The 26680-nt window shown below is 50.3% G+C and overlaps 2 protein-coding genes across 2 annotated transcripts in view; one reads left to right on the forward strand and one right to left on the reverse strand.

The window, feature by feature from the left end:
• The window catches only part of ATXN10 (ataxin 10), a 78253-nt gene extending 55029 nt beyond the window's left edge, over positions 1–23224 (reverse strand). The window contains exons 1-3 of the mRNA XM_049771614.1: positions 23086–23224; positions 6754–6945; positions 4319–4401 (exon numbers count right to left, since the gene is read on the reverse strand). Of these exons, the coding sequence (XP_049627571.1) occupies positions 4319–4401; positions 6754–6945; positions 23086–23201 (391 nt within the window). The 5' untranslated portion in view covers positions 23202–23224. The remainder of the gene's footprint in view (positions 1–4318; positions 4402–6753; positions 6946–23085) is intronic.
• Positions 23225–23449: 225 nt separating this feature from the next.
• Positions 23450–26389, forward strand: LOC126006181 (60S ribosomal protein L10-like). The gene is made up of 3 exons (XM_049771513.1): positions 23450–23608; positions 24209–24265; positions 26039–26389. The coding sequence occupies exons 1-3, from the start codon at positions 23450–23452 to the stop codon at positions 26351–26353; spliced, it is 531 nt and encodes a 176-aa protein (XP_049627470.1). The 3' UTR covers positions 26354–26389.
• Positions 26390–26680: the final 291 nt, after the last annotated feature.

Below are 26680 nucleotides of genomic sequence, written 5' to 3' on the forward strand. Positions count from 1 at the left end.
CCGAGAGCCATCCAGGAGCCCTAGTGGCTCTAAGCACAGTGAGTTCTGAACAGAACCACAGAGGTGGGCCTGATCCCAGGAAGTCAGGCACAGGATCGTCAGGCATGGCGCCTCTGAATGCCCAGGGGCAGGATGACCCATGGATGGAACCTGGGCCTCACGTAGCAAAGCCACACTCAGTCCATGGAGCCCACTCTGGGTTTGGTTTTGTTGTTTTGTTTTGAACTTTCAAAGAAAGCTGTAAACGTAAGCACAGATATACCTGTAATTACATCAAATGTACTGGAATATACACTCCAATTGCTTTTAGGTTAGGTTTTCAAATCTATGCTCACAGATTCAAAGTGACAGGTCGATACAGGGATTACAAATTAAACAAGAGTGAAAAGGTTCCCAGTGAGCCCCAGCATAAAAGCAAGTTATCGTGACCTACAGTGAAGCCTGATAAACCTTAAAAGAAAAAAGCACCAGGGGCCGGAGCGACAACACAGTGGAAAAGGCACTGGCCTTGCAAACAATCCACCTGAGTTCAATCTCTGGCATCCCATCGGGTGCCCCAAGCCTGCCAGGAGTGATCCCTAAAAGCAGAGCCAGGAGGAACCTCACCACCACCAGGTTTAGCTCCAGAACAAAATAAAAGAGAACCAAAAATACCCAATCTTTGAGTTATCAGTTGTGAGCTACTATGAGTCCTGCAAATAGAACTGGTACAATAAACACATAAAATAAAAGGTACCTTCGTTCTGCATCTTAAATTAAGTCACAGTTGAAAATGACACACGTCTACTGGATATTTTAAAAATGCCTGTGCTCAGGCCTTGTCAAACAAACTTAACACGCCAGACAAGTGACAGCCTAAGCTGGTTTGCAAGTCACCTGATCCAACAACTCAACCCACCAGCCAACAAAATTAGGAGCAGAGGCCAGTTTCGGGGGAAAAGGTCCCGAGATGTCCCTGGCCTGTCTACAAACAAACAACAGGCAGCTTTTACCAAATGATGAGTCGCTGGTCTTTATGTAAATATTGCAGATGATCCAAAGCCCCCCCACCTAATCCCAACAGTCTCACAGATTAGCAGAGAACAAAAGCCAAAAACAACACCAATAACTCAATTAAAATAACTCATGCTCGTGTTTACACAGAATTTGGTGAGCATAATATATTCGTCACACCACTGCAATTATTCTCTGAAAATAATACTCTAAATATTACTTTGACAATGTAATTACAGCTCTTACCTCAAGACTGGCAACCAACATCTTGCTCAGACACTGGCAAAAACACTAAGAATAAGCTCCTCACGGCACAGGCATGAATGATAATGAAGAAGCTTTATTAGACAGAAACTAGAATCCTTTTTAAAGACTTCTATTAGGGCCAAATAGACTCTAAACCTTTGGAGGGCCACACTGGTGGCGCTCAGGGGTCACTCCTGGCTCTGTGCTCAGGAGTCACTCTCAGTGGTGCTTGGGGAGCCCGATGGGATGCTGGGATAGAACCCGAGTCAGCCGTGTGCAAGGCAAACCCCCTACCCGCTGTGCTATTGCTCTGGTCCCAAAACTCTAAAATTTTAAGTTTCACTGTTGAATCCAAATTTGGTCCAATTCTAAATTAAAAAAAGAAAATCAGCACTGGGATCAGCGGCCTCTTCCAAAACCTGCCTACAAACACACATTGTGAATTTGTTTGAAAAGACCAAAATAGGGCCCAGAGAGATAGCACAGCAGCGTTTGCCTTGCAAGCAGCCGATCCAGGACCTAAGGTGGTTGGTTGGAATCCCGGTGTCCCATATGGTCCCCCCCATATGGTCCCATATGCCAGGAGCTATTTCTGAGCAGACAGCCAGGAGTAACCCCTGAGCACTGCTGGGAGTGGCCCAAAAACAAAACAAAACAAAAAAAAAGACCAAAATAGGGGCCGGAGCAGTGGCGCAAGCGGTTACGTATCTGGGTTGCCCACACTAGCATAGGTAGAACTGTGATTCGATCCCCAGTGTCCTATATGATCCCCCAAGCCAGGAGCGATTTCTTTTTTTTTTTTTTTTTTTTTTTTTTTTTTGTGGTTTTTGGGTCACACCCGGCAGTGCTCAGGGGTTATTCCTGGCTCCAGGCTCAGAAATTGCTCCTGGCAGGCACGGGGGACCATATGGGGCGCCAGGATTCGAACCGATCACCTCCTGCATGAAAGGCAAACGCCTTACCTCCATGCTATCTCTCCGGCCCCCAGGAGCGATTTCTGAGCGAATAAACAGGAGTAACCCCTGAGCATCACCGGGTATGGCCCAAAAACAAAAACAAAACAAAAAAGACCAAAATAAATTCTGCCCTGACTCAGGGATGAGAAGATTCACTTTGAGTGGACAATTATCTTTACTGTCCTCAAATGGGTTAACATGAAGCCCTCGACATCACAACCTACATATAACTCTTACTAATCTGTGACAGTAAAGGAAAACCAACCAATTGGAAAACTGGATACGAAACTTGAAAAGAAGTCTTTCACTTTTTCACGAACACACACAAAAGACATAACATGCAAAAGGGAAATAGATATTCAGGATCACTAACCAGTAGGAAAAAGCAAATCAAAAACTAGGAGGAAACACCGCTTCGCACCCACCAGAATGACTGTAATTCAAAAAAAAAAAAAAAACTGACTATCAAGAATGTGGAGAAACGGGAAACTCACACAGGTGATTAAAATGTAAAATGGCTCTGCAGCTACGAGAAAGTCTTAGTTGTTCCTTAGGAATCTGAATACAAAACTGACCCAGCAACTCCTTGGTCTACGCCCCAAAAAAACTAAAGCAGGTGTGCAGGGGCCCCAACTCTCCAGCAGCCCTCCCAACATCGCAAACAGCTCTCCAGGCACATACTCAGCTTGGAGAAAGACTGAGGGAACCTCATGCGGGAGGAACTGCAGAGACAGGACATCGGGGAGGGCACTTGGCTGGCATGGAGCTGACCGGGTACAATCACCAGCACCCGTTATTGTCCTCCAAGCACCTCTGGAAGTGACCCCCGAGCAGAGAGCCAGGAGAAAGCCTTGAGCACTACCAGGTGTGACTCACTTGACAAAAAAATATTTTATCAAGGGATTTTTTTTTTTTATAAAAGCAGCTAGACACAAATGGTCAGAAAGTGCTATGAAATAAATTCTAGTTATCAGAGATGTTCACAGGAGGTATATCTAGAGCAGAAAGGTCGCCAGAGATGGGGGACAGGAAACAGGAAGCAAAAGCTCAGCAGGTGGGCGACTGAGATGCCAAGAGCCACTTGACGATAGGGGTGGCCCAAAACGTTGCTCAGGGGTGCACTGGCGACACCCAACAACTCACCGCAGTGACTCTGAAGCTATACAGTGGGAGAGGAGCGGATTGAGGTTCAGGGAGAGAAGGGGCTGATTTCCTACGTTCCTGGGGAGTTAGGCAGGGTGAGGCTCAGGGCCTAAGGCATTTTAAGGGGATGGCCTTGCTCTAATGATGGGTCCTGATCACCGCGTGTGGTTGCTATGTCCTGCGTGGGACTTTCTCAGTGGTCACGCACACCGAGTCTCAACTCTTTTTTATTTTTTTTGGTTTTTGGTTTTTGTTTTTTGGGTCACACCTAGTGCTCAGGAGTTACTTCTAGCTCTACACTTAGAAATCGCTCCTGGCAGGCTCACTGGACCATGTGGGATGCCATGATTCAAACCACCGTCCTTCCACATGCAAGGCAAACGCCCTACCTCCATGCTATCTCTTCACCCCGAGTCTCAACTCTTTTTTTTTTTTTTTTTTTGGTTTTTGGGCCACACCCATTTGACGCTTGGGGGTTACTCCTGGCTATGCACTCAGAAATCGACCCTGGCTTGGGGGGACCATATGGGACGCTGGGGGATCAAACCGAGGTCCATCCTAGCGCTTGCAAGGCAGACACCTTACCTCTAGCCTTCCCAGCCCCGAGTCTCAACTCTTAAGATACACACACGCACACACGTTTTCCAATACAACCATCTTTCCCTGGTCTAGCCAGGCCCAAGTTCCAATCAGGCTCCAAGACTTCCTCTTCATTATTTGTAATTATAAACAGGGTTCTGAAAAAATAACTCTAATATGCAACATCTTACAAACACAATTTAGGGGAACCAGGGAGAGGCCCCGGAGCTCTGCCCCCACTCTAACTCTCTCTTATGACTGCTGGTCAACAGCACAAATCAAGTTTTCTGGTTTTGTTTTTTCCGGATCCTCGAACCCAAACTATCTGCTGTGACTAAGTCACCACATGCAGAGCTTTCGAGCCTCCACAGCCTTCGTGGATCCTGCCTGGTCCACATTACCTGTCAGCAGAAGCTCCTGCTCCACACGCAGCTCACGGAACAGAAGAACCACGTCCACCGCCGGCCCGATCATGCCCAGGTTCCTGCGTTGGGGAAGAGGCCAAGTTTGAAGCGGCCCAGACGGAGGCTCATCTCAGGCGGCTCCGGGAATGAGGGCGCCCCACTCGAGGTGGGTGATTCTCGAGTCAGCAACAGGGACCTACCCGGGAGGCCCACTCAGCAGCCCTGAGCCTCTCCTGCCTACTAGAAAGAGGGTCTTGACACGCCAGAATCCCCAGGGGCTGAAGACAAGACCAATATCCAGTGGCAGGATTGATATAGACTCACGGACCCAAGAGCAGCTCTGAGTGTGGGAGCCTAGGGCCCAACGCAGCATCATGGTCCTTTAACACCACCAGGTATTGGCCCCCAAAAAATATAAACAGAGGCCTTCTTTAAAAAAAAAAAAAAAAGGAGGAGGGGACAAAAACCCAGATGCTGGTCCTGACAGAGCTAAGAAATTAAGGCACTTGTTGATTCACGGCCAACCCTAGGTTGATCCCCAGTGCCACATTGAGGCCCCCCGAAGTGATTCCTGAGCAAGGCCGGATAAGGCCAAACCACCACCACCACCACCACCACCCCCAAGAAAGACCCAAAACTCTCAGGCTGTGTCAGAGAAACCCTTGAGAATGAGAGGAGGGAAGGTGGGCGGAGCCTAGATGGGAGGGGTAAGAGGGTGTCCTTGAGGTCTCAGCAAGGAGGGTGGCCAGAGCCCCCCATCAGACCTCTGAGGAAAGCCTAATGACAGCAGCATGCTGTACTCTGTAAACACCCATGGTCTGCAGTGACCCTTTATCCAGGCATCCCCATTTTATGTAACATCCCTTATCTTGCACCCCATTTCACTGATTCTTCTTTAACTGGGCACCCCATTTCTATAGCACACTATTATTAGGGTGCCCCATCTATGTCTCCTCTTTACCTGGCTACCCCATTTTTTGCAGCACCCAAGTCACAGATCCTTTTGTAGGATAGAAAAACAGGAGCACCCTGCTTTCTCTCTCTCACTCTTTCTCTCTCCACCCCTTCCTCCCTCTAACAAGATGCTGCCAGTTTCAGTCCTGGGACCCCACCAGGGGTTTCATGTGCACCCCCATGCCTGTATCCTCCCCTGCAGGCTAGAAGAGTAGAGGAGCCGTGCCAGCCGTGCCAGTCAAGGTCCTGTCCTTCCCCAGCAGCTCACACAAAAAACCCTGGCTGGAGGGAGGGTAGAGGAAGTGGGCCTGGAGCCCCCAGCTTCCTGCTTGACCCAGCCGTGTTCTGAAACTCCTGCAGGTGGACGGCAGAGTGGGCTCTGTGCTGGAGCCGGGGCGTCTCTGCTTCTCCCTCCGCCTTTCATTTAATAAGAACAATCTCATGAATCATTCTGGGGCCTCATGTCAGGCCGCGGGGGCCAGGGAGCGGCCAGGCCCAGCCGTCAAAGTGATGGACCTGGAGGCTCTGTCGTCCGTCAGTCCTGGCCGGAGGGAGACGGGTGCTCACTCTCTCGGGCTTCTGGCCTCAGCTCAGGGGAAAATGGGAATGATGGGAGAATTCTTTGACAACCTACGGCAAAGCTCCAGTCTGAGAAGAAAGAACAAGCCCACAGATAAGAGCCACAGGTCTCCCTCACCCAAGGGACCCCACTTCAGAAATGCTGCACGTTACAGCACAGGTTGGAGGAGAACCTTAAAAGAGCCCCAACTGGAAAGGAAGCTGCAGATGGGCCGCTGCAGAAGCATCCAAACCAGGGCAGAGAGACTCAGTGGTCCCCAGGAAGGTCACATGGCCACAAGCAGAGAGCCAGGACCACCAAGTGAGGCCATAAACCTTTTTATTTATTTATTAATCTGTTCAGGGTTTACTCCTGGCTCTGCACCTCAGGAATTACTCCTGGCAGTCCTATGGATGCCGGGGATCAAACCCAGGGCGACCATGCCCTTCCTCTGTCCTATCACTCTGGACCCATAAACCTTTTTTGTTTGTTTTTGGATCATATCCGGCAGTGCTCAGAGGTTGGTTCCTCCTGGCTGTGCTCAGAAATCACTCCTGGCAGTGCTGGGGACCCTATATGGGATGCTGGGGATCAAACCCAGGTTGGCTGTGGGCAAAGCAAATACCCTCCCCACTATGCTATTGCTCCAACCCTCACAAATCTTTTATATATATTGTTGCTCGAAGTGACACCAGGGAGTTGGGCAGAAGTATGAGCTGACAGAAAATTTCCAGCCACAGAAAGTGGAGCCCAGCAGAATGAAAGAATGGAGCCACAGAGAGGGTAGGAGGGAATGGACAGGCCACCTTGTACCAGGCAGCAAGGACAAGAACTCCAGCAGGCCCCAAGCGGTAGCCAGGCTATAGGCCCAGGCTCAGTACGTGACCCTGCAGGTAAACCAGAGCAGAGCACCCCGTACCTGATGGTGTTCTGGTTCGAGGAGCATTCTATGCACGCGTTGCGCAGGCAGCGGAAACACTCGGTGATCACCTGCAGGCTGGCGGCCACGCTGTCCACTGGCGCCGGGCCCCTGCAGGCCAGCTCCACAGTGCGCGAGGACTTCTTGAGAATGTCCAGGACTCGCTGGAAGAGGTTGCGTGGAGCTGTTTCTCTGCGGGGGGGGGGGGGGGCCGGATAAAAAGGTTCATGTGGCCCCACACCACCAAAAGTGCCTGATTCCCAAGTGTCCCGCCATGAGCATCATCTGGGGAGGGAGAGACGGGCTGTGTCCGAACATTCCCAGCTCAGAGCAGGGGTGGGGGGAGACTGTGGCACACGCGTAGGTGGATCCCTCGGGCTGTGTTTGTATCACCCCGAGCCTCGGACTGCTAGGTCACTCAGTACCCTTAGCGCAGCTCCCACGCCTGCACCCGTTTCCATGACCTTCCCACAGATCTGCTCTCTGTCAGACACTGGGCTAGGCCCAGGATGTAGCCTCAGGGGCCCATCCTTGGCCCAGCCTGGCCCTCCTTCCCAAGAACAAGGTCCTGGTGCCCCCTCCCCAAAGCACTATCAGGAGGGGCTCCTGGCAGTCATTAGCAGCAAACAAATAAATGAGCTACATTTCCATAGGACAATCAAGGCCACCATCTCCAATAAGGATGATGGGGAGGGATGTGGCCCTGTCTCTGGTGATAGAGAATGCAGAATGGAGGGAGAGAAGCGAGCACGCAGCAGTCTTTCTCTGGGAGCACTCCCCAGAACGCTTCCTTTGGGCCTCTTGGCCAGGAGCCACCAGCCCTCCAGCAGCCCAGTCAGGAAGACAAGAATTTTCGGGTGCAACACGGAGCCTACATGCGAGCCAATTTCCTCATTCCCCAGTTCCCCACCGAAACAGCAACTGTGCCCAAAGCACAGCGAAGGCGCCTGCAGGGATGTTGTGAGGGGGGGACGAGGTGAGGGGGGACGGGGTTAAGTCAGACCCCCTTTAATGCAACGACCATAAAACAGCCCCAAAGGCTGATTAAAGAAGCAGAGCGAGCACTTAGGACACTTAGGACGAGGGAAAAGTGGCCGTCAGACATTCTTACGAGGTAAGAATGCACATTCCCTGAAGACAGACAGCATGCACATGAAATGTTACATTACAGAAGCAGAAAAAAACCAAGTCTTTGAATTGTACAAAAGGTAGGATTTCATTTCCTTCAAGTTCGAACAGATCTGGAGGTTTAATCTTGGCAAGTCCCGGCTGAGCGGATTCTTCAAACTGTTGGTGATTATCATGCAGCAGGGCAGGACTTCGGCACACACACACACTCCAAGCACGCGCGCGAAAACACACACATACACGCGTGCACAAGCACACACTCACATGTGCATATGCACAGCACACGCGTGCATGCACGCAAACACGCTCACCACACACACATATACACGTACAAACCTCCCGGCTAACGCATGGACGGGGCTGCCCAGTAGAGAGGAGCCGAAATGCCGCTCTTGGAGCTGCTGTGACAGAGACATCACATGTGCTTTTGAAAAGATTTATCCTGGCGCCCAAATTCCATTCAGTCCTGGCCGCCCGTGTGGTTGGCAGCAGGTAACCACTGTCACTGAGGAAAAGCGATTAGGTGCACACACACGCCAGAGATTAAAATGATCGTAACCACTGGCTGTTACTTAAAACCAGGAGCCTCGTTTCGCCGTGCTGATTGGGTTGGCCTGGACAGAAACACTATCAAAATATTTCTTGTCTCCTGCCAGAAACAGCCCGCGGCGAGATCTTCCCTCCCATCCTCGCAAAACTCCAAGCGCCTCTGAACACTCTGCCCTTCATCTGTGGCCTCCAGGGCCTGCCAGACCTTTCTGCGGTGCTGGTTGGCCTGGCCTGTGAGGGTCAGAGTGCAGACTGTCACCAACTGGACCCAGACAACACTCGAAGAATGATGGTGACTGTTCCAGCAAAACGCCTGCTTGCAAATGCCCCAGAGAGCTGTTGTCGGGCCACATCCGGCGGTGCTCAGGGATCACTCCTGGGAGATTTAGGGGATCCTATGGGATGCCTGGTTTGGCCATGTATATAGCCAGTGCCCTGCCGTTGTGCTGCGACTCCGACCCCAATCATAAATGTTTTTAACTATAAATGAAATGCTACCTTTCAGAACCAAAAAAGCCTAACATGACAAAAAGATGCCATAATTCAGACAACTAGACCCAAGAGTGGCTTGATCTGGCCCAGGGATCAACCAAAGGGATGCTCACAGCTTTTTTTTTTTTGGGGGGGGGTGTCCCACACTGAGTGTGCTCAGAGGTTGTTTCTGGCTCTGCGCTCAGAAATCACTCCTGGCTTGGGGACCATAAAGAATGCCGGGTTAGGAACCCGAGTTCATCCCGGGTTGCTGTGTGTAAGGCAAATACCCTACCACTGTGCTATCACTCCATCCCCTCGCTCATGACTTCAAAGGGTCCCAAGCTATCAGCTGTCTCCCTCCCTACTTCCCCAGACTCATTTCCCTTTTCCTGCCAGCTCGCCAGCTCTCATCTGATAAACCGCCTCTCACAGTGTGTTCAAGAAAAGGCAAAAGCTTGGAAGAGCCAAAACAAGGCAGGGAAGGAACATGACCATTGGGACTTGGAGGGTGGGAAACTGGGCCACCATGAAAGAACTACTTGGCACTCAGAACTTAGCCAGAAATTATACCAAGAGTAAGTGTATGAGGAACACTAGAGCAGTGATGGCTAACCTTTTCGAGCCCAAGTGCCCAAACTGCCGCACAAAACCAAAGAATTTCTTCAAAGTGCCAGCACGTCAATTAAACCTTAATAACAAAATTTTAGTATCTAAAAACTCTTTATTATAAATTTTATAAATGTATTAATTGCGGACCTTCCAGCTAGGTCTTCGTGTGCCACATCTGGCACGTGTGCCATAGGTTTGCCATCGCTGCCCTAGAGGGTCCCGGTGACATCTGCCCACAAGGCACTTCTAGGGTCAAAGGAGAGCACCAGTGGGAGGTTTTAACTGTTCTGCCTGGGACCAGAGGGTGCCTTGTCTCTTGCACACAGTCATGGTGGTGCCAATGTTGCGGAGGTGCTGGGACTCCAGTCACCAGAGGGGGAAAGCACATTCCACCATACAACCCACAATCGCAGGTGATTTTAGGACTCTGTTAGGTTGTACTGTAAACGTTTGAAAGAAAATATACAGAGGGACAGGAAAGAGAGAACGGGGGGGGGGGGGGGAGGGAGGGGGAAGGGTGCTTGTTTTCCAGGAAGCCTAACCTGGGTTCAAGCTCTAACACCCTGTAAGGCATCAGGAGTGATTCCTAAGCACAGAGCCAGGAGTAAGACCTGGGCACTGCCAGATGTGACCCAACAACAAAAATGAGAAAAGCTGGGGCCAGAGCCATAGCACAGCAGGGATGGTGTTTGCTTTGCAAGAGGCTAACCCGGGATTAATCCACGGCATCCCACAGGATCCCCCAAACCTGCAGGAAGCAATTTTTCAGCACAGAGTCAGGAATAACCCCTGAGCACCACTGGGTGTGGCCCAACCCCTCCCCCAAAAGTTCATACAGAAAAAATAGCAGCAGGGAGAACGTGGTTTAGCAAAAAAACAGTTTGGCGTGCAGGGCCAGAGAGATAGCATGGAGGTAAGACATTTGCCTTGCATGCAGGACGGTGGTTCGAATCCCAGCATCCCATATGGTTCCCCAAGCCTGCCAGGAGCGATTTCTGAGCATAGAGCCAGGAGGAACCCCTGAGCATTGCTGGGTGTGACCCCCCAAAACCAAAAACAAACAACAAAAAAGCTTGGTGTGCGTGTCTGAGTTTAACTGTGGCACCAAATGCCATACACACATATACACACATAATCCCATGTGTACAACCCGCATACACACATGCATAATCCCACACATGAACACACATAATCCCCTGAGTTAGCTTCAGGAGACCTTGCAGAGAGCTGGAGGGCACAGAGAGCTGCATTCCATCCCCAGCACTGCAGGATCCTCTGAGCCCTGAGCACCAGCAGACGCCCTGAGCAGTGTGCAAGCAGGTTAGGCCCCAGAGCAAAGAGCAGGTTCCAGAGCGATGCCTGAGCCCAACTCCACTCCCCAACCCAGGAGGAAGGGCGGGACGGAAGGCCAGGGCCAGGCCTCTGACTCTGAGGGGGCAGAGCTGGGAAGTGCCAGGTACTTTCTAACCCAGATGCAAATGCAAGATAACTGGTGGCTTCGAGGCAAATGCGGCCAGCTTACAAGTGGTTTCTTAGCTCTGCCGTGACCCTGGGCTTGTGGTGGCCAGGGGGTGACTCAGTTTCAAGTGACCTCACCCCGGGACACAGAGACCACTACAGAAGCCAGGAGGCACGAGGGAGCCGGCCCATCTCTGCTGAGAGGGCTGCTGAACCCAGGCCCAGCCGGATCTGTTTGGCTCCTCTGCCTCCACCTCCTTCCTGGCTGCCCTGTCCCTAACATCCAGGCCTAACCACATCTGCATTTGGAAGGTGAGTCAGAGCCTCACCCACCAGTCTCACAGGGCCCACTGCATAGGTGAGAACAAAGGGCCCGGCAGCACCCCTGGACAGCCCCCCACCAACAGAACTCAGTCCTGGGTGGTGCTCCCCCCAACAAAACTCCCCCCCCCCCCATTCAGCGCTGACTCAAGAGGCCGCGTGGGGCCCTGAGCTGCGCCTACCGGTGATGAGGCATTTCCAGCGCTGAAACGCTGTTTAGCTTTGGTTTGGGGTTTCGGTGGAGCTGAAGACTTGCTCCCTGGCCAGAGGCTGAGTCCTGTTAAGGGAAAAGGGGTTACAGGCGTGTCTGCTCAGCGGAGAAGTTTCTCCTATGTTCTGTGAATTCCCAACTGTTTCCTTCCGTTAGAAAATGCTGTCCATGTTTTATGAGCACTTAAAATTCAAGGGCTGCTTGCAGAATACCAAGACCTTTTTTTCTTTGCTTTGTTTTGTTTGGGGGCCACACCCAGAGGTGCTGGGGCCGACCCCTAGCTCTGCATATAAGAGTCACCCCTGGTGGGCTCGGGAGACCCTATGTGGTGCCGGGATCGAACCTGGGTCGGTGCCTGCAGCACAAACCCTCCACCACCATCCTGAGTCCCCCCACCTCCAGAGTGTGTCAGGAACAGACAGGGCTCCGGGGCGCCGAGTGTTCCACCTTAAGATCCCAGAGGAGCCACAGTTCAACTCGGGCCCTGATACTGGGAGCCAGGAAAATGGACCTTTACCCCAAGAGTCAGGGTTGTCACAATGTGGGATTGGGGGCTTAGGGTTCTGTCCCCTGACAGTTCCATATAGTGTGATGTTCACAGACACTACAGCCACAGGCCAGGAGGGCCACTGAGAAGGCCACCCTCGTCCTCTGGGTTCAGGTGCAGTGTGGCACAAGAAGTGGGGTGGGAGTGCTGACTAGACCAGGAATGGGGGCGGCTCTGGGTGTCAGCAGAGGGACCCCACCTCACACACACACACACACACACACACACACACACATACACATACACACACACACACACTTTTTAGACTGACTAGCTCCACCTTGAGATAGTGCTAAGGGCAACCACATACCCACCGGGCCTCTCTCTCCCACGCCTGGACCCATGAGGCTTATGACCCCCAAGGCAACTCTCATCTCACTAACTGGTGGTCAGAGAGAAAGAACAGGGGATAAGGGCTAGCAGGCAGCCAGGCAATCCCTTTGGACCCCCCACCCCCCCACCCCCGCCACAGTGACTACTGGCTTGGTAAACAGCTGCCTTTTTTTTTTTTTTTTTGGTTTTGGGCCACACCCGGTGATGCTCAGGGGTTACTCCTGGCTATGCGCTCAGAAGTCGCTCCTTCTGGGCTTGGGGGACCATATGGGACACCGGGGGATCGAACCTCGGTCCATTCAAGGCTAGCGCAGGCAAGGCAGGCACCTTACCTCTAGCGCCACCGCCCGGCCCCTCAGCTGCCTTTTTTTATTTGGTAGTTGGGGGGGCGTGGCACCTCCTGGTGCTAGGGTCTCTCCTGGGAGTGTCGCAGTGCAAACCTGGCCCTCCTCCCCAGCATGAGGTCCAGGAAGGCCCCTTTCCCTCACGTCTCTCCTTCCATGTATAGCGTCCCCCCAGCAGATCACTGGCAGACCCCCTGATTCACTCAGATACATATTCTCAAACTGTATTGGAGGGTAGCATATAATAAAACAGACAGTTATGTTCAATTATCCAAGAAGACATGGATGGGGACGACCCCCAAAGTGCTGCAGGAAGCCAAGAGGCTCCAACACCCACTGGGAAGCCCCAATTTTAGACGCAGCCTTGGGACCGATAACTTTGCCCAGCTCAAAGTGGGGAACGTGGGGCTGGAGAGATAGCACAGGGGCATTTGCTTTGCAAGCAGCCGACCCAGGACCTAAGGTAGTTGGTTCGAATCCCGGCATCCCATATGGTCCCCGGTGCCTGCCAAGGGCACGGCCGGGTGTGGCCCAAAAAAAAAAAAAAAAAGAAGTGGGGAACGGCAGCAGTGGGGGCAGCCTCAGGAAAGCAAGAGCTGAACCACAGGGCCAGGGATGGCACCAAGGGGAAGGCCTAGACCTTCCATGTAGATCCCCAGTGTGGGCTCGTCCAGGGTCACCCTCCCATGGCCACCAGCAAAAGGACAGGCCGTGCGGGCAGTGCAGCCTCTGCCTTGCATATGGAGGGCGATTTAGTCAGATACTGAGTGACTCCAACCGTGTACTTGAATATTGATCACAGCCCTGCATTTGAGTATTGACCAGTTACAGCTATATACCTGACTATTGATTGATGCATCCTTGTACCAGAATCCTGATTGCAGCCCAGTACTTGAGTCCTGATGGCAGCGTGTAGATTGGCCGCATCCATGATGTTTTGGATTTTGAAAAAACTAGACCACATTTCCCCCTTTGTTTTTATTTGACTGACTGAACAGGAGTCACCCGCATGCTCTCCCCAAGCTGCGTTCATGGCCCAGGGAACACGCTGGTTCCGCAGGGATTCTCGAGGCTCCTGCTTTGAGGCAAGCCCTTCCCTCGCCCTCCCTCCAGAAAGGGATCAGCTCTGCTAGGAAGCTCGGTTAGAGTCTGTCCAGAGTTGAAAAATAAGATGGCCAAGCACCAAACACATCAGGACAAAAGCCTCAACTTCCTTTTTACTTAAGTATATCCACGAGACAGTTCTACCAAATGTCCTCATTCTTGCAAAATCCTCGAAGTGCCTCTTGCCAAGATGTAAGTCAGGCATTGATACGTAATTCTTACTATTCAAAAATCACTTTGAGTTTTGCTAAGGGATATTTCTCCTAAGAAACTAGTATTTTAGTGGGGGAAAGCAATGCCTCGTCATCTTTGGGTTCTGAAAAGCCTTTTATTTTTTTGCACTGACCAAGCGGCAAAACTAAGAGTTCTGGGAACCAAGCCTGTGCCCAAGAGGTAGCCACATGCCAGCCCTCAGCAGATCATGGTCCAGCAGTCAGCAAGTGTGGCCCTGGTAACTTCAAAGTAAAACCAGGAGTGGCCTTTTTTGTTTGTTTGTTTGTTTGGGGGAGTTGGGCCACACCCAGCATTATAGTGCTCAAGGGATACTCCTGGCTGTGTTCAGGGTTCATTCAGTGCTTGGGGGACCGTACGGGATGCTGGGGATAGAACCCAGGTCAGCTGCAAGCACGGCAAATGCCCTACCTGTGGAACTATCAATCCCCAGTTTTTTGATAAAAAGTTCCAGCGACAGCTGTAAGTCAAGAATCAGATGAAAAGAGGACTTACAAGCTGCATTTTAAACCATACAGAACTCTGAAGAATTATTCACGTTTTCTCTTGTTCACGCCTGTCTGACCAGAGATGTTGACAGTTACTACAGTGGGTGCCTGCAGGCCCCAATCCAGGATGGCACCTCTGACGTGAGCCTCCCTCCCAGCAAGGCACTGTCACACTACACAAGTGGGAAAAGTGAGGGCCAAGAACTCACTCTTCCAAAAAGAGGAAGCAACTACTAAGTCATACACAGGGGCTGGAACTAGGCCTAAGTTTACAAACTGTTTCCACTGAAACCCTCTGCCTATATCCAGGAAGTTACCAGGAAAAGGGAAGAAAAGGAAGGAAGGAAGGAAGGAAGGAAGGAAGGAAGGAAGGAAGGAAGGAAGGAAGGAAGGAAGGAAGGAAGGAAGGAAGGAAGGAAGGAAGGAAGGAAAGATTGAGGGAAGGAAAGATGGAGGGAAGGAAGGAAAGATGGAGGGAAGGAAGGAAGGAAGGAAAGATAAAGGGAAGGAAGGAAGGAAAGATGGAGGGAAGGAAGGAAGGAAAGAAGGAAGGAAGGAAGGAAGGAAGGAAGGAAGGAAGGAAGGAAGGAAGGAAGGAAGGAAGGAAGGAAGGAGGGAAGGAAGGAGGGATGGAGGAAGGAAGGAAGGAAGGAAGGAAGGAAGGAAGGAAGGAAGGAAGGAAGGAAGGAAGGAAGGAAGGAAGGAAGGAAGGAAAGAGGGAGGAAGGGAAGGAAGGAGGGATGGAAGGAAGGAGGGAGGGAGGGAAGGAGGGAGGGAGGGAAGGAAGGAGGGATGGAGGAAGGAAGAAAGGAAAGAAGGAAGGAAGGAAGGAAGGAAGGAAGGAAGGAAGGAAGGAAGGAAGGAAAGATAGAGGGAGGGAGGGAGGGAGGGAGGGAAGGAAAGATGGAGGGAGGGAAGGAAGGAAGGAAAGATGGAGGGAGGGAGGGAGGGAGAGAGGGAGGGAGGGAGGGAAGGAAAGATGGAGGGAGGGAAGGAAGGATAGAGGGAAGGAAGGAAGGAAGGAAGGAAGGAAGGAAGGAAGGAAGGAAGGAAGGAAGGAAGGAAGGAAGGAAGGAAGGAAGGAAGGAAGGAAGGAAGGAAGGAAGGAAAGAGGGAGGGAGGGAAGGAGGGAGGGGGGAGAGGGGAGGGAGGAAGGGAGGGGGGAAGGAGGGAGGGAAAGAGGGAGAGGGAGGCAGGGAGGGAGGGAGGGAGGGAGGGAGGGAGGGAGGGAGGGAGGGAGGGAGGGAGGGAGGGAGGGAGGGAAAGAAGCAAGGAAAGGTAACCTTATTGCCTACCCGACATTGTGGCTTGTTGGTTCCATAGTACTCGGACCCTTCTCCAGAAGCCCATGGGTGTCAGAGTTGGTTTTATACTTGAAACTAGCACTTGGCTCTCAGAGCAGAACAGCCACGAGCATCCTTTTATGAGTCCATGTTTGTTTCTCTTGGGTAAACACCTCAGAGCACTGGCGGGTGTTTAACTTCAAGGAGCAGCTGCTGAAATGTCCCCAAAGCAGCTGTCACTTAAGCTGCCCTCCAGAGTCTGAGTTCCTGTTACTCCACATTCTGGGGTCACTGTCATTTTAGCTAATCTAATAGGTTTAGAGATAGGGCCGTGGATTGCCTTGTAAATGCTTTTTTGCCTAATGGCAGCACATAACTCGCCCACTTCACGGCACCGTAAAAAAAAAAAAAGAACATGGCTGTACATTTATTTTCAGCTTGCTAGAAACCAAACCCAGGGCCGCAATTCAATCGTGAGGGGCTGCTAAGCTACTACGTGGGCTGCCTGTTTGTTTGTTTGTTTGTTTGTATTATAGAAGTATTTCTCTTCTATTCACATTCAAGAACAACTACTACCATGGCTGTAATCACTGTACAACCATCAACTTCAAAAACATTTTTAATACCCCAAAAGAGAAATCCCACCACTGGGGGCTGGAGTGAGAACACAGTGGAGAGGAAAACACTTGATGGCACCAAGCCTGCTTGGTTCCTGCCCCCCTGACGTCCCAGAAGATCCCCCAAGCCTGCCAGAAGAAGCCCCTGAGTCTGTCTGGGTGTGGTCCGGAAACAAAACAAAACAACAACAAATAAAGAATCACTCCTAGGGGGCTGGAGAGATAGCATAGAGGCAGAGCGTTTACCTTTCATGCAGGACAGTGGTTCAAATCCCAGCATCCCATATGGTCCCCCAAGCCTGCCAGGAGCGATTTCTGAGCCTACCGCCAGGAGTAATCACAGCAGTGCTGGGGACTGAGCAGCGATCAGTGTGTGCGTAGGCAGTGACACAGTCTCTGGCCCAAGCTGCTGTTACCGCACTGCCCTGGTGACCATCGATGCTGACCCCTGTGACCCTTCGTCATGTGTGTGCTGGGTATTTCTTTACAGATGCTCCATTATAAGACAAAGAACGTTTTTACTGGGTCACCTACCACTGAATGCGTATCATCTAAATGAAGGCTTTTAACAGATACGAGTACAAATACGGCTTCTCCCTCTCTGGCTGCCTCTTCACTTCCTAAGGTATCTTTTTTATGAGAAGTCTGTTTCGCTGTTCTTATTGGGGGCCACACCCAGCAGTGCTCAAAGATGACTCCTGGTGGTGCCTGAGGAACCCGATTCAGTGCTGGGGATCAAACTGGGGTCCATCACATTCAAGAAAAGCACCTGATCCCCTGGACTCTCTCCAGTCCAGCCCTACACTCAAAATACTCAAGTAGGGCCTGGGGCAATAGCACAGTAGGTGAGGCACTTGCTTGCCTACCACGCACCCAACCTGAGATTGCTCCCCAGCACCTCATATGGTTCCCCGGGAGTAACTCCTGAGAACCAGAAATAAACCCTGAGCAATGTCAGTGTGACTCAAAAACAAAACCAAAAAAAAAAAAAAAAAAAAACCAAAGACTCCAGTACTAAAAACATGCTGAGAGATTTCTGTGACCATAAATAAAGAGGTAAAGAAAGGTTCCTTTTATTCTCACTGGGCATCAAGTTAGCCATCACTATTAACTGAAGGATGTACTTTTGGAATAATTTGGGCTTTGAGTTTGCAAAACTTGAAAAAAAGAAAAAAATGGATTTGTTTTGAGTTTGGAAGTGATCTCAGAGACATTTAACATTAATAAAAAATGACAGGGCATAACTCTCAAAAAAGGACGTTAGAATAAAGTAAATAAAATGAAAAAAAAGAATGACAGGACCAAATGATGAAACAAGCAGATAGAAACTGGCAACAGAAAATGATCGAGCACTTTACAACAGTGTGTTCAAGGTAATACCGAAAAACCTATGTTAAACAACACAATCTTTCGAAATAAATGAAATGAATACACAGTATTCAAATATAAGGTACTGGGACTCAGAACATGATACTGATGCCAATTTGAAGAGGCCCGGAGAGATAGCACAGCAGCGTTTGCCTTGCAAGCAGCCGATCCAGGACCAAAGGTGGTTGGTTCGAATCCTGGTGTCCCATATGGTCCCCCGTGCCTGCCAGGAGCTATTTCTGAGCAGACAGCCAGGAGTAACCCCTGAGCACCGCCAGGTGTGGCCCAAAAACCAAAAAGAAAAAAAAAAAGAAAAGAGGTCTGCAGTAGAAACCTGACAGATGACAGCCTGGAGAATGGACATAAATATATGGAAAAGTTTAACATAAATAACTAGAGTCTCAGGCGGTAAGCAGAGAACAAGAGATGGAATATTTGAAGAAATACTGGTTGAAGAAGGTGCAGGAGTGATAAGAATGAGTAGGGCACTGGCCTTGCAAACAGCTGACTTACAAGGGTCAGGTCCCTGGTAACCCATAGAGTCCCGTGAGCCCACCAAGAGTAGCCCATGAGAACAGAGCCAGGAGTAAGTCCCAAGTACCACCACGTATGGACCCCCAAAAATAAACAAGAAAATAAAAAAAAAGAAATACTGGGGGACCGGAGCAGTGGCGCAAACCGTGTGCTAGCCTTGGACAGACCACGGGTTGATCCCCTGGCATCCCATAGAGTCCTCCAAGCCAGGAGCAATTTCTGAGTGCATAGCCAGAAGTAACCCCTGAGCATCACCAGGTGTGGCCGAAAACAAACAAACAAACAAAAAATACTGGGGGCTGGAGAGATAGCACAGCAGTAGGGCATTTGCCTTGTATGTGGCCAACCCAGGATGGACCCGAGTTCAATTTCCGGCATCCCATATGGTGCCCCGAGCCTGCCAGGAGTCCTTTCTGAGCAGAGCCAGGAGTAGCCCCCGAGTGCCGCTGGGTGTGACCCAAACACCAAAAAGAAGGGGGAGGCAGAGAGATAGTACAGCGGTAGGGCATCTGCTTTGCACGCAGCCAATACAGGACGAACCCTGGTTCGATTTCCGGCATCCCCTATGATCCCCCGAGTCTGCCAGGAGTGATTTCTGAGCAGCACAGAGCCAGGAATAACTCCTGAGCACCACTGGGTGTGACCCCAAAACAACAACAACAAAATAACCAGAAAGAAAAAAAAAAGAAATTCTAGTTGAACCATACCAAACTGGTCAAAGACACACAAATTCAAGGGCACAAATTCACAAGGGCAGTGTAATCCCCAAGGGCAAAAGCCGAGATTCTCATGCAGGCCACCCTGCTCCTGCCAGCAGGGGTAACAGTCCTGCCACCCAGCCATGGGCCACTGAGGCACATTTGGGATGAGGGGCTGGAGACAGCACAGGGGAGGAAATCCACCTCAGACACAGCCAACCAGGGCTCCATCCCTGATAGCCCACATTGTGTCCCAAGTCCCACCAAAAGTAATCTTGAGAGCAGAGCCAGTAGTAAAACCCTGACTTACATTTTGGGAATGTGGCTTCCTAAAAAATTGGGGGAAGGAGTCCAAAAATCTGGATTTCAGTGATCTTCCATCTCCAGTCTTTTTGTGATTTGTTTTTACTATATGACACTAATATCTCATTTTAACTCATGTCACCTGCTGGTATGCTGGTCCATAGGACTCTGGTCACACCCCAAAGGGTTAGCTGGTACTTCCTTCTCCTCCTCCAAGACAGCAATGTGTCTAAAGACACACATCTCTGCAGGGGCAGAAGCAGGCCCAGAGCCTACCTTATATGCCTCGTCAAAAGATCTGTACCGCACAAATATTACTCTCCACCCCATTTCCACACCTGCACCTCAGCTCACCTTTCCAGCGCTCCCAGCTCTGCCTGGAGCCAGGACGTGGCCCAGAAAAGCTCAGGCAGATGGGGGAAGCACCTTTCTTTCTGGGGTCCCCACAGCCATTCTATAACCAAGACACCCCATTGACCCAGCTCAGGGAATTCCCCCTCCCGTGGGCCTCCACATCTGTTTCCAGAGGACCCCTTTGGAAGTCTCCTGAAATGGCCCCATGACATGGTCCTGAGAAAGGTCCTTATGAGACTTTCTGCACCTATGTAGCCCAGTGCTTCTCAACTATTTTCTGTCATGCCCCCCAGAAGAAGAAAACATTTTGTCCCCCCCTGCGCGACTGTAAATAGTATCTGTATTAAAAAAAAAAAAACTTTAACCTGCAAAACAAAAATATATAAAATAATTTGAACTGATTTTTTAATCAAGAGGTGATGTCTGGATTCATGGTTACAATGAGCACATTTTGCAATGTATAGCTTTTCGAATAGGGGTTTAAAGCAGGACACAGCAACTCTCAGCTCCAGAGACGTACAGAGACATAAAACACTGGGCTTAGCTTGTTATGACAGTGTTTGCCGAGGTCAAACACACACACCACTTTATGGAGCATGCCCCACTATTTGAGAAGCAGTGGTGTAGCCCCATCCCAAATTCCTCCATAAACCTACCTTCCCTTCCAACTCACTCCCCTATCAGTCAAAGGGCTTAGAATCCAGCTCCTGGTCCTGAATTTTATCTTACAGGCTATAAACGGGGTCTGATGTTAGAATGTCTTCTCTGTGCAGGACACCCCAACATTTTACTAGACTCCTTCCCCCCCCCCCCAGTGAGCCTACAAACTCAGCCTATAGACAGTGGTCTCTCCAGCTAGCTCTTTACCCAGAAACCAGACAGCTCAAGTAATCTGAGTTCCTGGCTCACCAACCTACTCAGTGGGACCCCCATTGGTCCCCCCTTAAGCGAGCATCGAGGCTCTAGAGAACAATCAACCTCCCAACATACTTGACCAAAAGGAAGGGACCCGAGAGACAGCAGAGGGTCCTCAAACTTTTTAAACAGGGGCCAGTTCACTGTCCCTCGGACCATTGGAGGGCTCGACTATAGTATATTAAAAAAAAAAAAAAAAAAAACTGGACAAATTCCTACACACACTTCTTATTTTGACGTATAAAACAAAATAGGAACAAATACAGTATTTAAACTAAAGATTAAGTAAAGTTAAATCCACATACTTATCAGTGTTTCAACAGGAACTCTAGGCCTGCTCTTGGCGAGCCATAGTTTGAGGACCCATGCCTGAGACTGAGAGGAGGACGGGAATGGGCGAGCACAGCATACATCCCACACATGAGCACTGCGGGCCCAGGACCAGTGGGCTGCTAAGCAGTACAGGCAGCAGCAGCAAAAACACCCACTGGCCGAATAACTGTCCTCGGTAGGCTGCGTGTGGGGATCCCTGTGGCTTAAGCACTTGCCTTGCATGTGGTCCACCCAGGATCAATTCTAAGTGGAGCCAGGATTTGCTCCAGAGTTCTACAGGGTGTTAGGCAAAAAAAAAAAAAAAAAAATGGTTTCTGCAACAGGGAATCGTGTCATATACATCATAGTACCATCCAAGAACCTGGCTTACAATGGGCACTTCAACAGCTGACCCTTAACTAAAGGGCCCTCATGGTACACTATGCATTCAACTGATCAGAATCTCCTACCAATTAGCATTTCACTCAAAAGGAGGAAGAGCAGGGCTAGAGCTTCCAGCCATCACCAGGTCTAGAAGCAGGGGAGTTTCTGGGGGATGGAGAGAGAGCAGAGAGTGTATGCTTTGAAGGCGGTCACCCAGGTTTCATCCCTGGCACCAATCATAGTCTCCAAGAACCACCACAAGGAGCTATCTGTATGACACCCCCCCTCCCCAAACTCAAGAATAAAAGCTATAAAAAATAAAGTGGGACTGGAGCAATAGCACAGTGGATAAGATGCTTTGCTTTGTATGCAGCTGACCTGGCTTTGATCCCTGGCATTCCATAGAGTCCCCCAAGCCTGCCTAGAGAGATTTCTGCATGCAGTCACAGGAGAACCCCTGAGCACCGCTGGGTGTGACCCCAAAACCAAATAAGTACATGGATGGATGGATGGATGGATGGATGGATGATAGAGAGAGAGAGAGATAGGGTGGGTGGTTGGAAGTATAGGGCTTGGATGGATGGATAGATAGATAGATAGATAGATAGATAGATAGATAGATAGATAGATAGATAGATAGATAGATAGAATGGGTGGATGGGTGGAAGTATAGGGCTTGGATGGATGGATAGATAGATAAATAGAGAGAGAGAGAAACAGACAGACAGACAAATAGGATAGATGGGTGGGTGGGTGGATGGAAGTATAGGGCTTAGATGGACAGATATAGATAGATAGATAGATAGATAGATAGATAGATAGATAGATAGATAGATAGATAGATAGATAGGATGGGTGGAAGTATAGGGCTTAGATGGATAGATAGATAGATAGATAGATAGATAGATAGACAGATAGACAGATAGATAGATGATAGGATGGATGGATGGGTGGGTGGATGGATGGAAGTAAAGGGCTTGGATGGATGGATAGATGATAGATGGAGATAGATAGATAGATAGATAGATAGATAGATAGATAGATAGATAGATAGATAGATAGATAGATAGATAGATAGATAGATAGAATGGGTGGATGGGTGGAAGTATAGGGCTTGGATGGATGGATAGATGATAGATGGATGGAGATAGATAGATAGATAGATAGATAGATAGATAGATAGATAGATAGATAGATAGATAGATAGATAGATAGATAGATAGATAGGATGGGTGGATGGATGGATGGATGGATGGATGGATGGATGGATGGATGGATGGATGGATGGATGGATGGATGGATGAATGGATGGATGGAAGGAAGGAAGTATAGGGCTTAGATGGATGGATGGATGGATAGATAGATAGATAGATAGATAGATAGATAGGATGGGTGGATGGATGGATGGATGGATGGAAGTATAGGGCTTGGATGGATGGATGGATAGATATAGATAGGTAGATGGATGGATGGATAGATAGATAGATAGATAGATAGATAGATAGATAGATAGATAGATAGATAGATAGATAGAAGTACAGGGCTTACACCCAAGATCCACCGAGATCTTAGGTAGATGACAGGTAACAGATCGACGGCAGACAGATCTAGATAGGCGATCGAGACCGACCGACCGACCGACAGACAGACGGACAGACAGACAGAGTGCCGGGCTTACACCCAGACTAGCTGGGCCCTCGTCCGACGCCCCCCACGAGCCAGGCCAGGCACGCGCCGACGCGACCGCCGGCCCCCGCCCCGCCCTACCGGTTGCGCGGCTCCTTGAAGAGCGCCGTGAGCGCGCGCAGGGCGTCCAGGTCGGGGATGGGCGCCGCCACCAGCACCCCCGACAGCCGGCCGGGCCCGGGCCTGGGCGCCGCCATCTTGGCTCGGAGCGGCGGCGGCGACGACGCCCGGGAGCGCCGCGGGGCACGACGGGACGGGGCGGGGCGGGCGGGGCGGCGCCGGAAGTCGCGCGGGGCCGGAAGTGGGCCCGGAAGTGGGCGGGGCGGGAGCGCCGACGCGGAAGTGGGAGGCAGGGCCGCGGAGGGAGGACCGGGGGGCGCAGGAGGCGGAGGACGCTGCTCGGGGCGGGCCGGGGCGAAGACTGTCGAGGGGCCCAGCCAGGCCGATGGGGCTGGGTAGGTTTAGGGGCTCCGAGGGGCCGGTCTGGGCCAGCTGGGGCGGCAGGTCCTTGCGTGGCGGGAACCTGGACAGGTCGGGGGTCCGAGCACCTGTCATTCCGAGCACCAGGGCATCTGGGGTCAAGTTCACGAGCTCCCCGGGGCAGGTGGAAGGGCTCAGGAAGTGGGGTTCCGGGGCAGTGTCCACGATGAGGGAGGGACGCGAGGCCAGGTGCTCCCTGGTGACTGCCAGGAGGGAGGCGATGGCTGGCTCCCCCCCCTCAGGGACTCCTGTGACAGATTCGCCCTGTGGGGCAAGGTCTCCCTGGCGGACAGAGGGGGGGCAGCCCCCCACCTTGAGGATCTCCTGGGGTATAGTGAGGCTGCGACGGAAAGCCTGGGGCCTGCCTGAGAGGGTCGATGAAGTCACCCACCCACCCACACACACTCCCCAACTCCACTCCTCCTTCCACCCCCAGAACTGCAGTCTCCCTCTCCCAAGCACAGGTCCCAATTCCAAGCCATCAAAGCATGATCAAGCCAGATCAATGGCCAGACAGTCTGCCTCAGAGGAGGAAATAGCATGTTTCCCTGCTCCCTGTCCCCCAAACCCCACACCAAATGCAAGTCAAGAAGTCGTAGTCTACACTAGCCGGGTACGAGTGTGTGGTTTCCTCTGAGGGGAAGGACTGTATTTTCCGGCAATCAGAGAAGGTTCTGTGGCTGGGAGTAGTCACTTTCCTTTCCTTCCCACTGGCCTGGGGCAGAACACGGATGCTCTCAACAAGCACGGAGGATACCTAGAGGCTGGCAAAGCACAGCAAGTGAGGCTGAGATGGAGCTGGGAGTAAAAAGGACGATACCCGCCCACCCACCCTGGAGGACTTGCCACTGAGAGAAATAAAGGCAAACATAGTTGAGCACCGCAGGTAAATTGCTGTGCTCAAGGGCTACGCATCACTTAGAATATCAGTCAAGACCTGCTGCCTCTACTGTAAAGAATGGAGAGTGTAAATAATGTGACCCGGGTGGTATTTTTTTGCTAAATAAAATTTAAAGATGCAATAAAGCACCTCAGTCTCCAGGAGAAATGCAGTGTATACAAGCAAGTTACTTGATATTGCAATACGGCCTCGCCCATTGCACGTCTTCATTCCACAAATATTTCCAGGTGCCGACTCCGTGCCAGACATCTGATCACCTGACACTGCTCAATAATTCAAAATGTTTAACAATCCTGAGACTAGCTGAGCAACATCCTCCAATTTTTTTTTATTGAGGAACAGGATAAGGATACAGTAAAACGTATTGTTCAAGATCTTGTCCTGCATTGCAAAACTAAGGCAAACCACTCGGATTGCTACATTACTTTATTCTGTGAGGAATAAAGAAAAGATAGAATGTTTGCAATATTTCCATCACCAAATGCTTCTCCAAGAGACCCAAATATTTGAGTTAGGATCGAGACAACCCAGAATGTCAGTGCAATGCCAACGAAATATGGAGAAAGCTCATATCTGTGTCATCAGATTATTCCAATCAGTAAATTTCAAGCCTCCTGGATGGCACAAAGATGGCTGGATGTGACATGATGCTGAAAGAAGCAGCAACAGAAGCAGCAGACAACAGAGCAGGGCCAAAAGGACTCAAGCTGTTAGCCACCTGGGTGCTTTAGGTACCCCTGCCAAGGAGCTGACATCCTCCTGCCCTTCTAGTCAACCAAGAGCATGATTGCTTTAGAATTGCCAGTGGGGGACCTTCAGAGAACCACTTGGGAACCCCCATTAAAAAAAATAACAAAAGGGCCCGGAGAGATAGCACAGCGGTGTTTGCCTTGCAAGCAGCTGATCCAGGACCTAAGGTGGTTGGTTCGAATCTCGGTGTCCCATATGGTCCCCGTGCCTGCCAGGAGCTATTTCTGAGCAGACAGCCAGGAGTGACCCCTGAGCACTGCCGGGTGTAGCCCAAAAAAACAAACAAACAAAAAAACTTAAAGCTATTAATACCATCAGACAGAGACAATTTGCTATGTTCACAGATGTTTTTTCTTTCAAAAGCCCACACAGAAAATGGAACTATATTAAGAAACAAAATAGCACATTGATGAAACAAGAAACTAGATTTTGGAACTGCAAACCAACCATACAGCAAGAACTCCAAGGGGTAGTTAATGCAAGTTTGAGAGACCTGAGCTAGAGCAATAGTACAGCAGGTAGAGCACTGGTCTTGCACACTGCCAACCTCGGTTTGGTCCATGACCCCACATATGGTTCCCTAAGCACTACCAGGAATGATCCCTGAGCACAACCAGGAGTAAATCAGCACACCACTGGATGTGACCCAAAAATAAAATAAACAAAATGTCATATCAAAATTTGCATGCTAAAGTTGAAGCAGCATTTAGAAGCAAATGCAGTACGAAGTAGTTTTTGTACAAAATAGTTGTTTGGGAGAGAAGGCTTCAACTACAGCATATGTTACTTCATCAGAAGATGCTAGAAAATGGTGGGCTGGAGAGAAAGCTCAACGGGCTGAGCAAGTGAATTGCATGTAAGAAGCCCCAGGTTCCTATGGGCTCTCATTGGCCCCAATTTCAGTTCCAAACAGGTATGCGGGGAGCCTTTGAAAAGCCCCAGGGCACTGTAGCCAGAGTCCACATAGGACAAGTCATCATGTCCATCTGCACCAAACTGCAGAACAAGGAACCTGTGATTGAGGCTCTGTGCCGGGCCAAGTTCAAGTTTCCTGGTCGCCAGAAGATCCATATCTCCAAGAAGTGGGGCTTTACCAAGTTTAATGCAGATGAGTTTGAGGACATGATGGCTGAGAAGTGCCTCATCCCAGATGGCTTTGGAGTCAAGTACATCCCAAATCGTGGGCCGCTAGACAAATGGCATGCGCTGCACTCCTGAGCACCTTAGTGTGGGCTTCTGATCTCTGCTCACCACCCTATCCTACCCACCACAATAAATCTTGCTCCTTTAAGCAAAAAAAAAAAAAAAAAAGAAGAAGAAGAAGGAGAAGGAGAAGGAGAAGGAGAAGGAGAAGGAGAAGAAGAAGAAGAAGAAGAAGAAGAAGAAGAAGAAGAAGAAGAAGAAGAAGAAGAAGAAGAAGAAGAAGAAGAAAAGAAACTTCTGTTCTTTGGAGCACCCTCAGGAGTGACCCTTCAGCACAGAGCTGAGACTAGACCATGAGTACCTCTTTGTGTGGTCCCAAAAAACTTTTTAAAAAAAAGTAAT

The sequence above is a fragment of the Suncus etruscus genome, chromosome 4 (assembly GCF_024139225.1).
Source record: "Suncus etruscus isolate mSunEtr1 chromosome 4, mSunEtr1.pri.cur, whole genome shotgun sequence".
Classification (NCBI taxonomy): Eukaryota; Metazoa; Chordata; class Mammalia; order Eulipotyphla; family Soricidae; genus Suncus; species Suncus etruscus.